We start from the raw sequence: 17,593 nt of genomic DNA on the forward strand, positions 1-17,593 counted from the left end.
GGGCAGCGTCTGCCCACGCGTGGCCAAGAGCCCAGGCATCCGGCCTGCTCTGGGGCCCCGAACACCCCAGTCAGGGACAGTCGGGGTCTGTCTGGACTCGGGATCCAGATGTGGGGCCTCCACCAGCAGAGATGAAGGGAAGGGACCCACCTAGTTCTCCTTGAGAGAAAAGCAAGTGTCTGCATGGTTTGGGACCACTGAGGAAAACGCTTGGTCTGAGCCCAGCTTCTCCGCACGGCGTGGCCGGCCTCACCCTGTGCGCCCCAGAGCCGAGCCTTCCTGTGCGGTCTTCCTCTGCTGAGGTGGGCCTGCCCCCGGGGGTCCGGCATCTTTGCTCTTGATTTGGCTTTCCATGTGGAAAAGCATACGGAGCTGGCCGGGAGGGAAGGGCCTCCAGAGATTTGATTTGGGGGTGTTTCCTCTCTGAAAGAAGCACTGGTCACTCTAGGCGGTTTTTAAGGATCTTCATGTTGAGGACACAGCCCCGGGGGGTGTGTCCCGGATGCACTCCGGTCCCAGGGATGGCTCCCTTCTTTGGTTTTCCTGGTCACCCACCAGCACACTTTTTCAGGGGACTCTGCAGGGCAGCAAGAGGCTCTGTCTGAGCCTCACAGCAAGGGGCTGACCCCCACCCGCCTGCCCCAGGGCTTTGGAAGTTCCAAAGTGAGCAGGGTTGCTCTAGCATCTTCGAGTCTATAGGTTCCAGTGGCGCTTCCCCCGCAGAGAGCGGGGTGCAGGCAGAGCCAGTGATGCTTCTGTTTGGTGTGGGTGGTCCTGCCCCACTGGGGCTGAGGCCACATTCCACCAGCTTCCCCCGTGGCTGCCGTTGGTCTGGGTTCTTTGTGCGCTTTGAGGAGGAGATACTGTGTCCTGTGTAGATGTTCAAGACCAGGGGAGTAGTTCACCTTCAGCAAGACGGTGCTCAAGCCATGGCCGGCTTATGGGAGGAGCCTGCTGACCCTCCCACCAGGCATCGGGGGAGCCGTGGACGCCAGTGTTCTTTGTTCCGACCCCTCAGCCATGGTGCACTCAGACTGTGCCGGAGGGTGGCTGCCCCTTGCCCTGACTTCCTTCTCAGGGCGGCTTATGCTAGACCAGTCCCCACGCTGCCAACCCGAGTGTGAGTCTGGCTTCTCAGCCAGAGCAGCACAGAGCCCCAAGAGCATCTGGTCAGTGAAACTGCTGCGGGTTTTTTTCTCTTCGAGAAGAGAAGGCCTCCTGGCTCCAGTGCTCTTAGTAGAAGGGGACCCAGTCTCTGAGCCAGTCGGTCCTTTTGGTTGGTTGGTCTGCATTCATGCTCCCGAAACAAGGCCTGCAGCCCCTTGGTCTTCTCCTGGCCTGTCCTCCCCAAGCCCCAGCAGACCGCGCTGAGCAGCAGGCAGAGCCTCGGGAGGGGCCCCTGTAGAGGCGCCGCCTGGATGTCGGTCCGCGCACTGCCTGAGGAGTGAGGAGGGGTCTGCCTGGCCCCTTGGGGGCCACTCACCAGGTCCCTGGCGTCCCCGTGAGGCGGCACAGCCAGTGGTGAACGTGGCGGACGTGGCGGAAGCGAGGTGAGGAAGGCCTCCGTGTCCGTTGGCAGCAGAGCCCTTACCAACAGCTCTCTTTTCCCCCACCTCAGAATAGCATTCCTTTCGAACACCACGGCAAGTAGCTGCACGTCTCCCGTTGGAAGGCAGCACCGGGTGAGTGTGCTCGCGTTGGGCCTTGTCAGAGCCGGCGCCGGGCGGGGCGGGCGCTGACCACCCCAGCGTCCACCACGGGGGTGCGCAGGTGGGACTGGGCTTGCATGCCAGGTGTGCCGCAGGGAGAGTGCGGTCCCTCCGCCCAGTGCTTTTCCTCCTGTGGACCCAGAGCAGCCGCGCTCGGTCACCCAGTCCGGGGGCCAGCAGACCCCAGAGAGTCTCCGAACGGGGGCGGCCCCAGGACCCTGCCCACCCTTGCTGGCCGCTGGCCCTGCGGCAGTCTCGGGAGTCCGGGGCCTGTGGCGGGAGCAGGAGCCCAGGGCTCTGCGCTTGGGCTTGGCTCCAGGGGTCCCAGGACACTCGAGCCGCCTGGCCCGGGGTCCATGGTGCGGGGCGTGTGTCGTGTCGTGCTCAGCTGAGCGGCCGTGCTTGGTGGGGGCTCTTGCGCTCTCGCTGCGGGGGTCTCCTGGTGGCCTTTGCCGCCCCGGCTTTGTCACTCTCTTCCTTCGCATTTATTTCTGTCCTCGTTCGTCTTCCTTCCGAGCTCGGTCTCTGCTCAGCGCCCTTCCGTGCTGCCGTCTGTATTAACCCGTCAGCCACAGCCACCTGCTCCCCTGCCGTTGGCGCATGGCTGGGCGTCCGAGCCGGGCTCCCTCCGGCCAGGGCTTGCTGCCGCTGGGAGACGGCCACAGCTCGGCGCGGCTGCGTTCTCAGGGGCACCTCGATAGGGGCCGCTTTTCATGCCTCCCCCCACGGGGACCCCCAGGGCCCACACAGCGCCTGGTCCTCGCTTCACAGAACAGCGGTTACTCTCCAGGAAGGAGTGCGGGGAGCGATACTTCTTCCCGCTGGGACTCTGTCTGGTGCGACCGTTCTTGGGCTTCTAGCTCCGTGGCCACCCGGCCTCCTTGCTTGCATGCCTCTTCCTCCTTCCGCATCTTCTGTCGCTCATTCTGCTGAGCACATGTCCTGGCCGCAGAGGGGCCGTCCAGAGTGGCTGGGGTGTGGGCGTCTGGCGTAGGGCTGGGCAGCGTCTGTGTCCCCTCGCCGTCACTGGTGTTTCGTGTCCAAGCCTGACCGACCGGCCCCGTGCCTCTGGCCTCATGCTGACCTTCTCCTGTGCTTTGGCTCCGACAGATTCCCGGTCGGGTGGCTTCCAGTGGTCTTCAGTCTGTGGTGCACCGATGAGAACTCTCCTTTTTGCTGTGAAGGGCAGACAATGCATGGCTGATCTACTCTGTTACAATGGCTTTACTAGTGACGCGCCCCCCGGTCTAGAACCGAAACGTTAACACCGGGAGCTCTCCAGGCCGCCCACCCAGCGATGCCCGTGGGGGAAACAAAACACAAACTAAACCGGACAGACTCCAAAGCGCTGCCGTCGCAGGGGCTGCACCGAGGGCCCCCCACGTGGACTCAGTTGTCGCGGGCTGGGAAGAAAAGCGGAGTGTGAGAGACCCTTGCAGAGAGAACCAAACTCCCGCCCCAGAGCCTTTCGGTTCCCCTCCAGTGGCGGTGCGCCCTGCTCCCTGACGAGCCTACTGTAGCCACCGACCTTCTACTTGGTTAAGACAGTTTTGTATCATTTTGCTAAAAATTACTGGCTTAAATCTGTGTAAAGAAATCCGTCTTTTTATTGTTTCTTTCTCGTCTGTTTTTGCGGTCCTAAAACCGATGTTGACTTGAGCAAAGGCCGGGGCGGACTTTCTGTGCAGGCCGAGCGAGTCAGGGAGCAGAGTGCGCGCGGGCGCCCGTCCTCTGCTTTGTGGTCCCTTCGCTGCGTGGCCCGCTGTGGAGAGGGGTTTTCTCACCAGAAGTGCTGTCCGTGTAGACGTGTGTGTAAGTGCCGTGTGTGCGTCTGTGTGTGTCGTGTGCCGTGTGTCCTGTGGCCTCGTTACGCTGGTTTTGGCTGTCACCGTCCCTTCCCCACCTGCACCGGAACACCTGCGCGATGCGGTCCTCTGAGTGTCCCGGACGCACGAGAACGAAGCCGAGCACGGACGACCTCGGAGGCCAAGGCTTTTTGCATGGGCGTTGCTGGTCCCTCAGGAGAGGATTTCAAACCGAGAGACATCGGCCCCTCTTCGGGGTCACGTGTGGTTATTTTGGTGGTGGCGGTGCCTCGGTGTCTTTGGATTTGGGACGTTCTCTAAACTGACTGTAAACATGATCGGTGTAGATTGGCCCCCGATGTGCGTTAACGTCTGTGTGCTCAGAACCCAGGGTGCGGCTGTCTGCGCTGGGCCAGGCGTGACCACGGCAGCCTCGGCCCGAGGGGATCCACCCTGAAGTGCCAAGAAGCCAGCGACTCGACCTGATCACCCAGGAGGGTGCAGTGTCGCACGCTTCCTTCCACGACCTTCATTGGGACGGAGCGGACCCCACGGGGGTCAAGCAGCAGGGCAGGGCTGAGTCTTGCAAGAAGGACACTGGGGCTGCCGGGCTCCTGGTGGTTTTCCTGGTCGCCCCCTCGTTCCGTAGCAGGCAGCAGCCCAGGCGGTGGTGGCAGCCAGTGGCCGGGAGCCCCCGTTGTGGGAAACTAGGGGCGATAATCGGTGTCTGTGGGTACAACCCCTCCTCCTCCTGCCACCCCACTGCAGGGTGCTCTGGAGACCGGGGCGCTCGCAGCAAGTGAGGGGCCTAGAGCATCCATGTCTGTGTTTTCCCCCTTTCGGCCCCCTTGGGCCCCTAGCACGGGAGCGTTTCCGAGGGACGCCCTGATGGGTGTGCGCTGATGGCACAGAGCCTGGCTCTCGGCTGCTCTGAGTACCGAGCGGGCCACTCCGTGTTGCAGGGTGCAGGGACTCGGCCCAGTGGGGCTGTGTTTCTGGGGGTGCGGCGCAAGCCAAGTTGGGTCGGGGCGAGGTGGGGGCTGTCGTGACCCAGTACCCTCTCGGAGGGTGGGACCCTGCCCTGGTGGGCAGTTGTTAGCAGCCGCAGCTGCCGCTAGAGTGCCGGAGACCACCGGGGGCAGCCTGCCTTCGCTCCCCGTCAGGGCTTTGACCCAAGACGGCTGGATTGGGTTTGAGAGGTGGGCAGGGCCTGGGCCCTCAGCGGCGTGGCCGGCTGGCTGTCCATGCACACTTGCTGCCCTCCTGCTGCAGGAAATGTAGTTGCAACGTCTGTGTCAACCTGTGTACTGGCGGCCGGTCTCTGACTTGGCTCTTTTGTGTGATCACTGCATTTATGTGCTTAACCACCGTGTAAATAATAAACCCGTGATGGCTTTTACCTTCCCCCCTGCCCTGCGCTGCTCTTTATTTCATGTCTGGGAGGGGTCGGAGTGTGTCGGTTAACCCAGTGAAAACTCATCGGCAAAGGGGCGTTCCCGTCTGTCCTCCTATGGTCCGGCAGTGCTGTCCGGACAGGCCAGTCGGCTGCAGGCCACGGGGATGGGCTGCCCCTGCCCGAGCTCCCAGAGCGGACACCCGTGCAGGCTGTCTCCAAGCGCCAGTCCCTTCTCCCCTGACTTAACCCATGGAGCAGGCGCCTGAGCTCCTTGGGCCTCGGTGCAGCCCGGAAGGAAGTCCCCGCCTGCCTCGAGCCTTCTGGGAAGCGAGCAGCGCTCTGCTGCCACGGAAGGCGTGCATGGTTCCTGCGAGGCGGCTCCTGGGGCCCCTGCCTGACCAAGGGGCTCAGGCCTGTCGGCCCCGATCCCCGAGGAGGCCGGTGCTCGTGCCCTGTGCCTGGGGCTCCCTGGTGTTGCCCGCCCATCCTCACCCCCACCCCCAGCTCCGTGGCTTCTGGGTGGATCTGTCCCTTGTCCTTGGGGTTTGGCTTCCCTCTCCTGCTTGAGCTGAGGAGCCCCGAGGAGCCCCAGCTGAACGACAGAGCGGGCCCAGCCTGTGCGCTCTGACTTCCCTGCCGCTCGGCCCCCGGGGTCTGGGGGTGTCCTGGAGGGTGTGGGCCCTGAGTCCTGCCCCTTGCTCAGGCCCTCCCCTTCCTGTCACTGGCTGAGCCCAGTGGGCTCTGAGGTTCTGGAATCGGGCTGGGCTCTTCTTGGCCCTCAGCCCTTCTCACCTGGCTCCCAGCGTTGAGAAGGCAGCACCCAGATTCCTTGCCGCTCACGCCAGCTGCCAACCGTTGCGCCCAGCCAAAGGGCCAGAGACACGAGCCCCAAGCTGCGCCCCCGTTCTGCCGGGAGGGGGACAGGGACCACTGCACTGATTTCTGTCAGGGCCTGCCTGTCCTGTTCCTTGTTCCCTCGTGCTGGGAGATGCATCCTGGCTTGCCCCCCGTCTTCCTGACCCAGGGCCCAACCCCGGGGCTGGATGGCAGGCTCCGCGCTCAGCAGTATGTGCAGTCCGGGCTGTCCCCAGCTCCGCCCCCACCCCCGCCCCGAGGGCTGTTGGGAAGCCCTTCTGGAAACTCCTACACCCCCTTTTCTTGTTCTGCTCCCACCTGTGTCTGGCAGGGCCTGTGGAAGCAGCGCTCTCCGTGCTGCTGCGCCCGCAAGCTGTGTTTGAGGTCCAAGGGGAGTGCCCACCGGGCTCTGCGTCCTCAAGGCCATGGTTTGGATACTGGCAAGGGCTGCACAGCCCTTCATGACCCCCACTCATGGGCTCCTGCAGGTCCTGGGCAGCTGCCCCTCAAAATATCACTAGCAGATCCCCCAGGCACGCCTCAGTTTGGAGCCCACATGTGTGTGCCAGGGTCTTTGCACAGGTCCCTCCAAGTGTGTGTGTGTGTGTGTGTGTGTGTGTGTGGCAGGTGCCCCCAGGTCGACCAGGCTACGGCCAGCAGCCCAGGGTGTCTTGGGGTGATGTGTGCATGTCCTGCAAGGAGGGCCCAAGGTGGGCGGTTCGCCCGCGGATCAGGGCGCAGCACAGGCATCGGTATCGGTCCACGGGAGGACGGGCTTTACGGGTGCTGGCCGTGAGCCTCCTCAGGCAATGACGGAGGGTGAGGGGTAGCGCCATCCACGGCCCCCTGAGCAGTGACTGGTCTAGACTCCTGTGGGGGGAGGCCTCAGTCTTCGGTGGCCACAGCTTTCTGAGGACAGCGAGCTTCCTTTCTCCTAAATAGGCCCAGCTGGAAACCTCTGGAACCAAAATCTAGGCAGACAAGACTGCCTGCTCACCCAGGCCTCGAACCCCAGCCTCCGGTCTGGGGCAGAGGCATTGTTGATACTGTGGTGGGCAAGGGCCCTTGGGTCCACCTAGCATGTCCACCGAGGTGCCAGCTGAGGGACAGACGGGTCCGTGTTCCTGAGGCCAAGGGTGGGTGGCAGAACTCCCACCCTGGAGCATACACCGGCTTACGTGGACCCCAGCCCCCAGCCCACTGTGGGGAGCAACACTGACCCGCTGACCATCTCAGGACTGCTTGATATTAAGTGTCCCCAGACTGGGCCAGGCCTTTGCACACAGGCACAGAGACAGGCGAGGGTCAGGGACACTGCAGCATGAGGTCTAGGAAACCTGGAGCAGCTCCACGTCACCAGCAGCAGCCACGGGGAGCGCAGATAGCAGCGAAGGGCCCCTGCGTGGCTCTGCCTTGACCCCCGCGACGGCTGGCACCCCCACAGCCCAGGCCCCAGCACAGGGTCCAGGCTGACCAGGCAGGGCTTGGTGGGGAGGGGGGCGTGCCCAGGGCCCCGGGGCTGCGGGCCAGGCCCGCTGTCAGGTGCCTGGTCCTCCGCACAGCTGGACGGGCAGGTGCAGGCGGGGGAGCAGCAGGCCCCTCGGGGGTGACCTCTCCGGTGGGACAAGACGTGAGCTTTCGCTTGCTTTTCATTGCAGAGGAGCAGGGACGTGGCATCTCTCCGGTTGCACGCGGCCCGCCAGGGTGCCCGCTGCCGTCCCCAGCGCCCGCGACGCACCACCTACTGAGGCGGCCCCAGCGGCCTCTGACCGGGCTCCCAGCCACACAGGCCACCACTGGCCACGAGGGCAGGTGGGTGTGAGGTACCCGGGGCGAGGCCGAGCAGGGCTGGACAAGGACGGGAGCAGACGCCCGCACTGGGCGCTGTAGGGCCACGACCCGCCGGCCGAGGGGTGAATAAACGGAAGGCAGGAAGATCATTTTCTTGAAACACACGCACAGTGAACAAGAACCACACGTATGTCTTAGCTTAAGTGCACACGCCTCGTACGGGCTGCCGGGCACGGCCGCACGCCTGCGGCACAGCCCCCCTCCCTGCCAGCCACCGGGGCCCTGCGTGGACGCTCTGAGCTGTCTGGGCTCCAGCAGGGCAGGGTTCAGAACCAGCAGCGCTTAGAAACGTGACCCGCCTGGCCGGGGCCAGAGCTACTCTGTAAAAACCAGCAGGTGGTTGAGAAAATGAGCATGGAGTGCACAGACCCCTACCCCACGAAGAACAACATCCCACTCCGTGAAGAGCCTTCCAAAGTGGCTCCTCCCACAGGCAGGTTTATTTCAGACCTTCAGAGGTCCAGGAAGGCAGTTTTGTCTCCCAGGCACCCCGCGAGGGGCAGGCAGGGCGCAGCCAGGATCATGGGGAAGCCCCTCCCGAGACGGCGCCACTGCGCGGGCTCTCCCCAGCCCCGCCCTCTGATGCCCGCCATGTTGTCTCTGAAGCGTGGGTTTCTAGGTCCCTGAGCTCAGCGGTGGGCACCGGGCAGCTCCGGGGTCAGCAGGCTTGGGTCCCCAGTGCAGACGGCTCGTGACCTCGCGGTTCAGCTTCACCACAGTGTGGAATGACGCGGTTCCCCGCCCACCACCTCCCCGGAGACCCGCGGGCGGCCAAGCTAGTCCTGACTGTGAAATAAACATGAGCGTTGAAGTCTGTCCGGCTCCGTCACCCCCGCTGGCCTCCCAGGCTCAGACGCTCGTTTCTGGCGTGTGAACGACCTCTCCGTTTCTCTCGGGCTCTGCTTTCAGGAAGTGCTCCACCTCCCGGGAGTCCACCCTCACGTCTGCGGGGGGCTTGCGGCGCTCCTCCTCCTCCACGGCCGCCTCGGGCCTCTTCCTAATGCAGAAGAAGTTGCCCAGCACCAGCACGAGGGAGGAGGCCAGCACCTCGGCCCCCGCCAGGACAAACACGTACTGGTAGACGTGCGTCGCGTCCAGGAGCTTGCCTGCAAAGGGGTGACAGCGTCAGCCCGGGCTGAAGGTCACCCCCACAGTCACTGGCTACCTGTGCACCACTGTGCTGTTGGGGACAGCTCCGGGGCACCCTGTCCCAGCCTCCCCGGCCCCCAAGATAGCACAGACCAGGGGGGCTTGAGGGAGGCTTTGGATCCGAGCGGGTGCAAGAGGCAGAGTCTCCGGGTGAGTGACCAGGCCACACTGCTTCTCGCTGGAGGCCCTGTCACCTGTGGCCCTCATAGGAACCGTCTAGGGCCCCAGAAGAGCTCCAGGACAATGAGGCACAGCCCTGGCGCTCGCGGGGTCCCATGGGTGGCGGCCTACAGAGTCAGCTGGAGAGACCCAGGCCAGGCTGCCTGCCTAGCCCATGCCCCAGGATTTTTTCAGCCTTCACAAAGAAGAGCAAAAGCCCAACGTAACCAAAGCCGACCCCCGCCTCAGCTCTGGGCTGGCCCAGGTGCAGGGGCACCGCCCTCGGGATTCCCCTACATGGCAGCCTTTGGCCCGGGAGGCGGGCACGGCCAGGGTTTGCTCCTGACACTTGCTGTTCACCTGCTGGGTCCCTGCAGCTAAGAGCCCTCGCGTGGTAGGCCCCCCCTCCCGCCCCCGGCAGGCTCACTCACGCCTGCGTCCCAGCACCCACCTCCCGACGGGGGCCCAATGAGCACGGCGACGGCCTCTAGCAGCAGCACGAGGCCGATGGCGCTGGAGAACTTCTGAGTGCCCACGATAGCCATGAGCACCTCGAACTGCAGGGCTCCCACCATGCCGTAGGAGATGCCGAAGAAGATGCAGAAGACGACCAGGCCTCCGTAGTCGCCGGCTGTGGACCCCGTGAGGTCTGTGAAGCCGTTGAAGAACATGGAGAAGCTGAAGAGGTAGACAGAGTAGGGCCGCACCTTCTCCAGGCCTGTGATGAAGCCGGCAGTGGGCCGGGCAAAGATGTCGATGAAGCCCAGCACGGTGAGCAGAAAGGCGGCCTGGCTGTCGGGCACACCCAGGTCCTTGGCGTAGCTCACCACGAACACGGGGGGCACGAAGAGCCCCAGCACCATGATGGAGGCGGCCACTGCGTAGATGACGAAGCCGCGGTCCCGGAAGACGCTCAGGTCCAGCAGCCGGCGTGGCGGCTGCTGCGGCGCGGGGCCCGGAGCTGGCCCGGGCGCCCGCAGGGGCCTCATGAGCGCGGCGCACACACAGCAGTTGAGGAGGAGGCCGCCCAGGATGAGGAAGCCGCCCCGCCAGCCGTAGCGGTCCTGCAGCAGCTGGCCCAGCGGGGATAGGGCGCACAGGAACACGGGGCTGCCTGCGGCCGCCAGCCCATTGGCCATGGGGCGCCGCTTGTTGAAGTAGCGGTTGAGCATGATGAGCGACGGCTGGAAGTTGAGCGCCAAACCCAGGCCTGCGGGAGGGGCAGGCAGCAGAGGCGTCACACAAGCCCATCCGGGCCCTCGTCCCCGCAGCTCTGGGTGGGCATCTCCGGGCGCCCACTGACACGCCAATGGAGACCACTGGGGAATGGGGGACAGACCGGCACCAGGCCTAGGGGGCCGTCTACAGCTGCCTGCTCCTGAGGCCCTGCTCTGGGCACGCCACCCCAGCACCCTCGCTGCCCGAGCTGTTGCCCCCTGCCTTGGAGGGCCCAGCGGGCCACAGCCTGCCCAACTCCCGGATGGGCTCCACTCACCAGTAATCACCCCAGTGGTGAGATAGAGCTGGATGACGCTTCTGCAGAAGGACGCGGCCACCATGCCCAGGGACGCCAGGAGGCCTCCCGTGAGCATGACGGGCCGGCAGCCAAAGCGGTTCACGCACACACTGCACAGTGGGCCTGTGAGGGGTGGGGACACGGGGCTGGGCCCAGGCTCTCCACGCTCACCGAGAGAACGGCCCCTCCCTCCCCCGACACCCCCCGCCCCAGCTTGGTGGACACCCCAGGTGCCCGGGATACAAGTCACACTCACACGCCTTCCTGAGCAAAACGCAGCTCACAGCAAAATGTCCTGGACAGACTTGACGTGTGCCCAGTGTGGCCGTGTGGGGACCACGGCTCTTGGGCAGAAGCCTCTCCAGGGTTCCCCTGCAGTCGCCCCAGAACCTGGGCCGCAGACACCAGGTGCCCCTGCCGGTCCCCCACGCTTCCTGCTGGTGTGTGAGGTTCTTAACCAGAGCGGCCTTGGTGAACCCCAGAGGTGACCACTGGGCATCACAGCCCCTTACCTGTCCCGTACAACATGGCCAGCAGGATGGAGGAGATCCAGGCCGTGTCGCTGTAGCCAATCCCAAACTCACGCATGAGCTCCTTGAAGAAGACACTGACCGCCTTGGGGAAGGCGTAGGAGAAGCCCGTGATGACAAAGCAGCCGAAAAGAACGGCCCAGCCCCAGCCTCCGTCCGGGGCCTTGATGCCCGTGGGGCCCTCGTCCACCACGGCGCCACCCATGGCCAGGAGGGCAGGTTGTGCGTCCCTGAGGAAGGAAGTGAAGCAGACTCAGTCGCCCAGTCTCAGCCACAGCAGGGTCCCGAGGCCCAAGCCACCTGACAGCCCACCTCTGGCCCTCACCTGCGTCTGGCCTGTCTGGGCGGCCTGGCAGCGCTTCCTCCCTCCCCCACCCAGGCCTGGCCTGCTCCCACCCAGCTGGCTCTAAAGGGCAGTGGCTTTTTTGGGCTCAGCACAGGCTCAGGTTACCTCCTGAGGAAGACAGACCCCAGCAGGGACATGAGACCAGCCGTGTGGCGGAACAGGCTGCACTTTCCGCCGCCTGTGGGCGGGTCCTGTGAGAAGGGGGCCTGGGGCCCCACCTGGGGTGGTGTCCCTTGAGTCCTAAGCTAGCTGTGGTCAGCCGCGCTCCCCCACCCGCAGGGGAGCAGGACTCCTGATTCTGCCCTCTGTCGCACCTCCCTCCCCGGGTGAGAGCCTGAGAAAGGGGGAAGACTCACGCGGGCGTGCCTGTGCCGGCCGGAGTTGGGGGCAGCCGGCAGGGGCCCGCAGACGGTCCTTACACAGAGGACCCCCCACCCCGGGCCCTCTGACCAGCGAAGGAGGGCCCCTTGCTGAGCCGGAGCCGACTCCTGCCACCCAGCTGCTCACACTCCGCAGACTGAGGAAGGGGAGCTCCCAGGGTGGGCGGCAGGGCTGAATGAAGGGGCGGCTTCCATGCAGCCCACTGGAGCACACCGTTCCGGCCCCCAGACTGCTAAGGCGGGGAGAGGGCTGTCGGCCCGAAACCCCACAGCAGCCCGCTTCCCTCTCCAAGCCACACCTTAGCCCCGCTGAGGCACAGTAACGTAGAATGTTGGGACCAGACGTCCAGCTGGAGACCCTAGCCTCCCCTCTCCGCCCCTCACCTCCATCTGATCCTAGTGCCAGAAATCCCCTAATCCCAGAGGGGAGCTGATGGCTGGTCCCCCACCTCACCTGACAGAGCCTGTTCCCAGAAGAGTGCCTCCCCAGTGCAGGTGCGGGGATGGGAGGGCAGCTCCCGGGGCCTGGGCCTATGGGGTCCAGCCCACCCTGCGGCTGTGCAGAAGACCAGCTCTGGGGGAAGGAGGCCCTGATGGGGAGCACTTGCCAGGGCTGTGGTGGGAACACTCCGCCTCCACTGAGGTCCAGGAACGTCCCAACCAGGAGACCGAACAGCCCCCTGGCTCCACCCCCTGTCCCCTTTCCAGCAATACCCTTGACCTTGCAAAGCCCCCTGGTGGCCCATTCTCTGTATGCAAGCCTGAGACGCAACGTGGGGCAGGACTTTGGAGTGAGTGCAGGGTGAGTGAGCGGGGAGAAGTGATGTGGAAAGTAACCCCCCTCCCAGCCTCCACCCTGCCCCTGCCCCCAGCATCATGGCCACAGGAGCCTGGGCAGGGGGAGGTCTGGACTCCCGATTCCAGGGTGTGTCATGTGTTAGGGGGTGTTTGCCGAAGACCCTCTGGGTGATTCCAAGCAGTTGTTGACGAGCACGACTGTTGGATGATGGACTTCCAGGAGCCAGCTGGCCGTCCGGCTGATGACAAGGCTGACACGGCCCACTGGAGCGGAACATGGCTCAGGCCCCCACCCTAGGCTGGGCCAGGCTTCAGGGCCATGGGCAGCGCTCCTGGGAAACCCAAGAGAACAACCTCTCCTCTCGCTGGGCTTCCAGACCCCGTACCCTTTGGCACTGCCCCACCCCCAAGCGCTCAGAAGGCTTGTGGACCAGAGGGCAAGGTGCAGGGTGTTCCTTAGGCCAAAGGCTCCCCAGCCCCGGGCGTGGGGGGGGGGGCACCCAGGCCGAGGAAACCCCCGGTCCTCCTGCAGATGTGCCCACAGCCCTGTGACCTGGCCCCCAGGTGGCCCATTTCCACATCCTAGGCATATCTGGGACCTGGGACTGGACTCTGCCTGGGCAGTCTCGGCTCACCCCTGGGCTCTGCCCTCCAGATCCGTGCCTGACGCCAGGACGGGACATGGGCAAACGCTGCCCCGCAGCCAGAACACTCCGGGGGGGGGGGACACCAAGCTGCAGTATCCCTTCCCTTTGTTAGCGTCAAGCTTAAAAGGTCCCCGAAGTACAGGCAGCAGGGAAACTTAATAAAACCCCAAAACCCATCTCAGGACTGCGTCAGGGTGCGGTGACACTGTTCAGGGCAGAAAGCACAAACACCCCAGACCCAGGGCAGAGGATGGGGCTGGTGGCTGTGGGGGCCCCGAAGGGCTAGGTGTCCCCACAATCCTGGCTTTTCTCGGGTTGTAGGTTTACAGACGTTCACTGATTTTTAAAAATAAACTAAATGAGAGGCCCAAGAGGAGAGTGCGTCTGAAGCCGAAAGTCAGCAGCAGCTCTTAACCATACCCCTGGGTCTCAGGAGAAGCTGGGCCCCTCAGAGAGACACAGCAGCAGCCACACCCGGCACTCACCAGCAGACCACGACCCCCAGCCTTTGCTGCCCTGTTCTCTGCTCATCAGATGCTGACCACCCACGGGACCCAGGGCATCCCCTGAGCTAGGACCCAGGAGGGCAAGGGGCAGGTGCTACGGCACGGCTCAGGACCTGTGTGGGCCACAGGAGACCCACGTGGGCAGCATGGTCGTCCCTCCCGGCCAGTCCTAACGGCCCCAGAGGCTCTTCCCTTTCCTCCCAGCTAACCCCCAGCCTGGGGTACCAGCCAGGCTAAAACACCGCCCTCCCCGATCCCCACACAGGCTAGTCCTCCAAGTGAGGCTTCTCAGCAAGGAAAGGGAATGGGAGGGACATGGAGGTTTGGAGGGACGGGGGGGGGGGGGGGGGGGGGGGGGGGGGGGGGGGGGGGGGACAGGGGGGGGGGGAGTAGAGAAGGGGCTGGGATTTCGAAGAGGAAATGGCCTTCTCAGCCCAGCTTGCCTTGGGGGAGGAAGACTGGCAGAGACCCAGACTGGCCACATTCCCAGGACAACCCAAGATGGGAGGAGTGGTCCCCTCTGGGGGCTGGCTGGGACCTGGAGGAGGTGGCACTGGCACATCTGTGGGTACACACCAGCCTGCTGGCCTTGTGATGACAGGGAAGCATGCAAACCACGTCCCCAGCCCAGAAATAACCCTCCCTCCGGGCCTCCGAAAGCTGATCTCCCTGGTGGGGCGCGTGTGCCCGCTTCCGGGTCAGGTGAGGCTCTGGGAGCTGCCCCCCCAACACTTCCCGAAAAGGTCCCACCACGGCCCCAGGCGGCTGTAAGCTGAGCAGGGGAGGGTCCCTCGGAATGCCCACACGCAGCAGACCACAGCCAACAGGGCCGGGCCGGGGCCTTGTGCTCTCCCAAATCAAGGGCGCTGCCAGCTTCCCCCTCAGCAGTCCACTGGCTGGCCGAGTCCCAGCTGGGGTCAGGACTCCAGGCCCCAGCCCCTGAGCCAACCTGGCCTCCTGCCAGCTTCACCCCAGGCTGTAGACCCCCTGCCGTCCCCAATGCACCCTGGCATGCCCCCAGGAGACCCCCGTGCCTGACGTGCACCCACCTTGGGTCTGTCAGGTGCCAGGGCACGCCATGTCCCCTGGGTTCCGTGAGGTGGCCTCCGACTCTAGAGCCTGTGGCCTATCCCAGGCGCCCTGTAGGTTCACCTTCTGAGGAGACTGGTCAGTTAGTTATCTAAGCAGACTTCCAGTCCTTGGAGACCAGCCCCAGGCGGGCGGGGCACGAAGGGGCAATTGCGTTCCTTCCTGGACTCCCCCTGCACGGGGAGGCCTAGGAGATCGGCCCCATTGTGGCTGGTGCTTGGCTCCATTTGAGCCCCGAGGGTCTCTGGAGCATAAGGGGCTGGTTGATGGACAAGGAGTGCCGCGCCTCCGGGGGAGGGAGGGCCTCCCAGGCGCCCTTGCTTCCTTTCCCCACTGCCTCTGTCATGCAAACGGTTAACAGCACATCCAGAAGCCTTTGCCTGCCCAGGACTCAGAAAGCACCACTGGTCAGCATGCTTGTCCCCTTCCCAGGGCCTGCGCAGGACCCCAGATGCTGCTCCCCCTACCCACTGACTGCACAGCTGGGGCTGGGGGGAGGTGGGCCTTGGGCACTGCCCCAGGCATGATCCAGGCCTGTTACGCCCAGCCTGGGCCCTCCATCCCTCTTCCACTGACCATGAAGCCCCCCAGGGCATGCCTGGTGCCCTCAGGTCTCGGGTGGGCTCACAAGAGGGCAGTGGGGCAAAAATGCTGGCTTCATGTGTCAAATTGGACACTGCACTAAGGCTAAGCCCTCTCCAACACTGTGCCACCTGTGACAAGGAGGGGGCCATGGGCCCTGTGGGTGGCCCTGTGGACAGCTGTGGGCTCACCCTCAGGGCACCCTCCTCTAGAAGGCTCAAAGGGGCCAGGCAGCAGTAGAGGCTGGAGCAGGCCCAAAGCAGCCCTCTCCAGCCCTGGACCCTGCCCAGCCTGGTACTACCTGGCCTGGTCACATGGCCACCTTGTCCCGCTGCTGGACTGGCTGCAGCCGCCCCCCACCCTAAAGCCAGGGGGCCAGCGCAGGGTCCCTGCATCAGCTAGCCCCACTAGAAGGGCCCTTCCCACCACCAGCCCGTTGGGCCTGGTGGGGCTGGGGCGGTCGAGACCGCGAGGGGTGTGGGAAGGGAAAAGCTCCACCCACCGGCCCGCTCGCCGGGGCGAGGGACGTGGGGGACGTGACCGCGCCAAGGGAGGAGCCGCCACCGTATTGCCTGGAATAGGCGCTCTCCCGTCTGTCACCGTACAGGGCGGCACGCGGGCCGCTGGGGTCAGGGAGCCCCGGAAGCGCCCTGGGCGCCGCCGAGCGCCGCGCGCCCAAAGAGATCCTGCGGCCCCGCCCAGGCCGGACCGACCTCATTTTCCCTCCGCAGGGGCCCGGCCGTGCGGGAGCAGCGCCGACCCAGCGGCCCGTCTGCAGGACGGCTGCCCCGCCCCGCCCATTTCGCCGATGGCGCCTGAAGCCCGAAGGTCTGTACTTGCCCGGCGGCCCTGTGAGGAGCCCCGGGCCTCCTCGCTCGCGGACCCCCGAGGCCTGATCCAGGTGCCTCGGCTGGACTGGCCGCTCTGGGAGGCAGTCGTCACCCCCCTGGACTCGCAGCCTCGGAGTGGCACTGGCTCTTCTCCTTCACGCTGGCCGGGCCACCGCGGGGACCCACCCTGGAGCAAGGAGGGCCCGGCCCCGGGGACAGCACAGCCGCCCTTGCCACACGCTCCCCGGCCACTCTCCTGGAGAGCACGAGCCCCTTCTGCGGCCGCGCCTGCACACGGAGGGCCTGGCTGGAGTCCGCCGGAGCCAGGTTGTCTCCGGGGTATCATGCCCTGCCCAAGGTCACACCAAGTCATTACCGAGTATGCCCTGGGACCAGGCCTCCCACTGCCCATCCCAGGCCCCGGGGCAGGAAGGCTCTGCGCCTGCCGCAGCTCCACCACCTGTGCCCTAAGCCTCCCGGCGTGAGGGCAACTCCTCAGTCCTACCGCCCGCCCACCCACAGAGGCCAGGTCCAGCCTCGATGGCACACTCGTCTCTGTCTGTCCCTCACACCCAGAGTGCACTTCTGGACGTGCAGCTCAGTGCCTCTGGGATAGAAAAGCACTCTGGCCTCTGGGCTACCTCTTTGTCCCTCACCTAGATGCCAGGCACCCCCAGTGGCCATGACCTGACTGCTAACCTTACTCACAGCCCGCCGGCCACTGGCCTGGGCCAGCATCCCAGAAGGTGTGTTGTGCACCCACTTTTCAGACAAGTAAACTGAGGCTCCGCCAGGTTTCCCACAGGCGAGGGGCCTGGCAGGAGAGGAGGGGTTGACTCGAACCAGGGCGTCCAGCCTGATTCAGAGGGAGCCCCCTCCCTCTCTGCCCCGGGCCTGCGCTGGGAACCGTCGCCCGAGGGCGGGTGTGGGACGGCGAGTGTTTGGGCGCGGCAAGAAGCGGGAGGAGGTGAGGGAGACCGAGGCCCGCAGGCCAGGGCGCCAGCAGCGCCACGCCGGGAGCGCACGTGCACCCCGCGCCCTCGGGAAGGCCGGGCCAGCGGCAGCCCCACCAAACACCGCCCGCCGCGGAGACCGCGCTCTTCTCTCCGCGACGCCCTGGGCGGCCCCGCGCATCCGCCTCCCGGCCGGGACCCAGCCCGAGGACCGGCGGGCGCAGGGGCGCACGGGGCCCGGGGCCGAGGGCGCGGTGGGGACGCGGCTGGCTCCCCGGAACCCCTGGGGGGGGGGGGTCGCCGCGGGGTGGGGGTGGGGGGGCGCCGAAGCCGGGATGGGGAAGGGGCTGCGGGCCGGAGCGCGGGCTCCGCGGAGGGTCCCGGGCGCGCCCCGCCCCGCCGAGCATCCGCGCCGCGCCTACCTGCCGCCGCTCGGCCGCCGCGCGCCTCTGTCCGCCCGGCTGCCGGCCGCCGCGCGGGGGGACTCGGAGC

General features: G+C 65.6%; 2 protein-coding genes across 5 annotated transcripts in view; one reads left to right on the top strand and one right to left on the bottom strand.

The window, feature by feature from the left end:
• Positions 1–7,571, top strand: part of CSNK1D (casein kinase 1 delta) — a 30,817-nt gene extending 23,246 nt beyond the window's left edge. The window contains exon 9 of one of the 2 annotated variants that reach the window (XM_059378692.1): positions 7,424–7,571. In XM_059378692.1, the coding sequence (XP_059234675.1) occupies positions 7,424–7,513 (90 nt within the window). In that variant the 3' untranslated portion in view covers positions 7,514–7,571. Of the gene's footprint in view, positions 1–2,819; positions 4,919–7,423 lie in introns of those variants that run through there. The other variant, XM_059378693.1, reaches the window with a different exon arrangement.
• A 442-nt stretch (positions 7,572–8,013) lies between these two features.
• SLC16A3 (solute carrier family 16 member 3) lies at positions 8,014–17,593 on the bottom strand. 3 transcript variants are annotated; one of them, XM_059378690.1, is made up of 5 exons: positions 17,524–17,593; positions 10,953–11,200; positions 10,420–10,563; positions 9,376–10,134; positions 8,014–8,722 (listed from the first exon to the last, which is right to left on the bottom strand). In XM_059378690.1, exons 2-5 carry the CDS (start codon positions 11,173–11,175, stop codon positions 8,466–8,468), a joined length of 1,383 nt encoding a protein of 460 aa, XP_059234673.1. In that variant the 5' UTR covers positions 11,176–11,200; positions 17,524–17,593; the 3' UTR covers positions 8,014–8,465. The 3 variants fall into 3 exon arrangements, with proteins under 3 accessions (XP_059234673.1, XP_059234674.1, XP_059234672.1); XM_059378691.1 differs by lacking the exon at positions 17,524–17,593 and adding an exon at positions 14,697–14,792; XM_059378689.1 differs by lacking the exon at positions 17,524–17,593 and adding an exon at positions 12,151–13,464.

Source organism: Mustela nigripes, chromosome 16, assembly GCF_022355385.1.
Source record: "Mustela nigripes isolate SB6536 chromosome 16, MUSNIG.SB6536, whole genome shotgun sequence".
Classification (NCBI taxonomy): Eukaryota; Metazoa; Chordata; class Mammalia; order Carnivora; family Mustelidae; genus Mustela; species Mustela nigripes.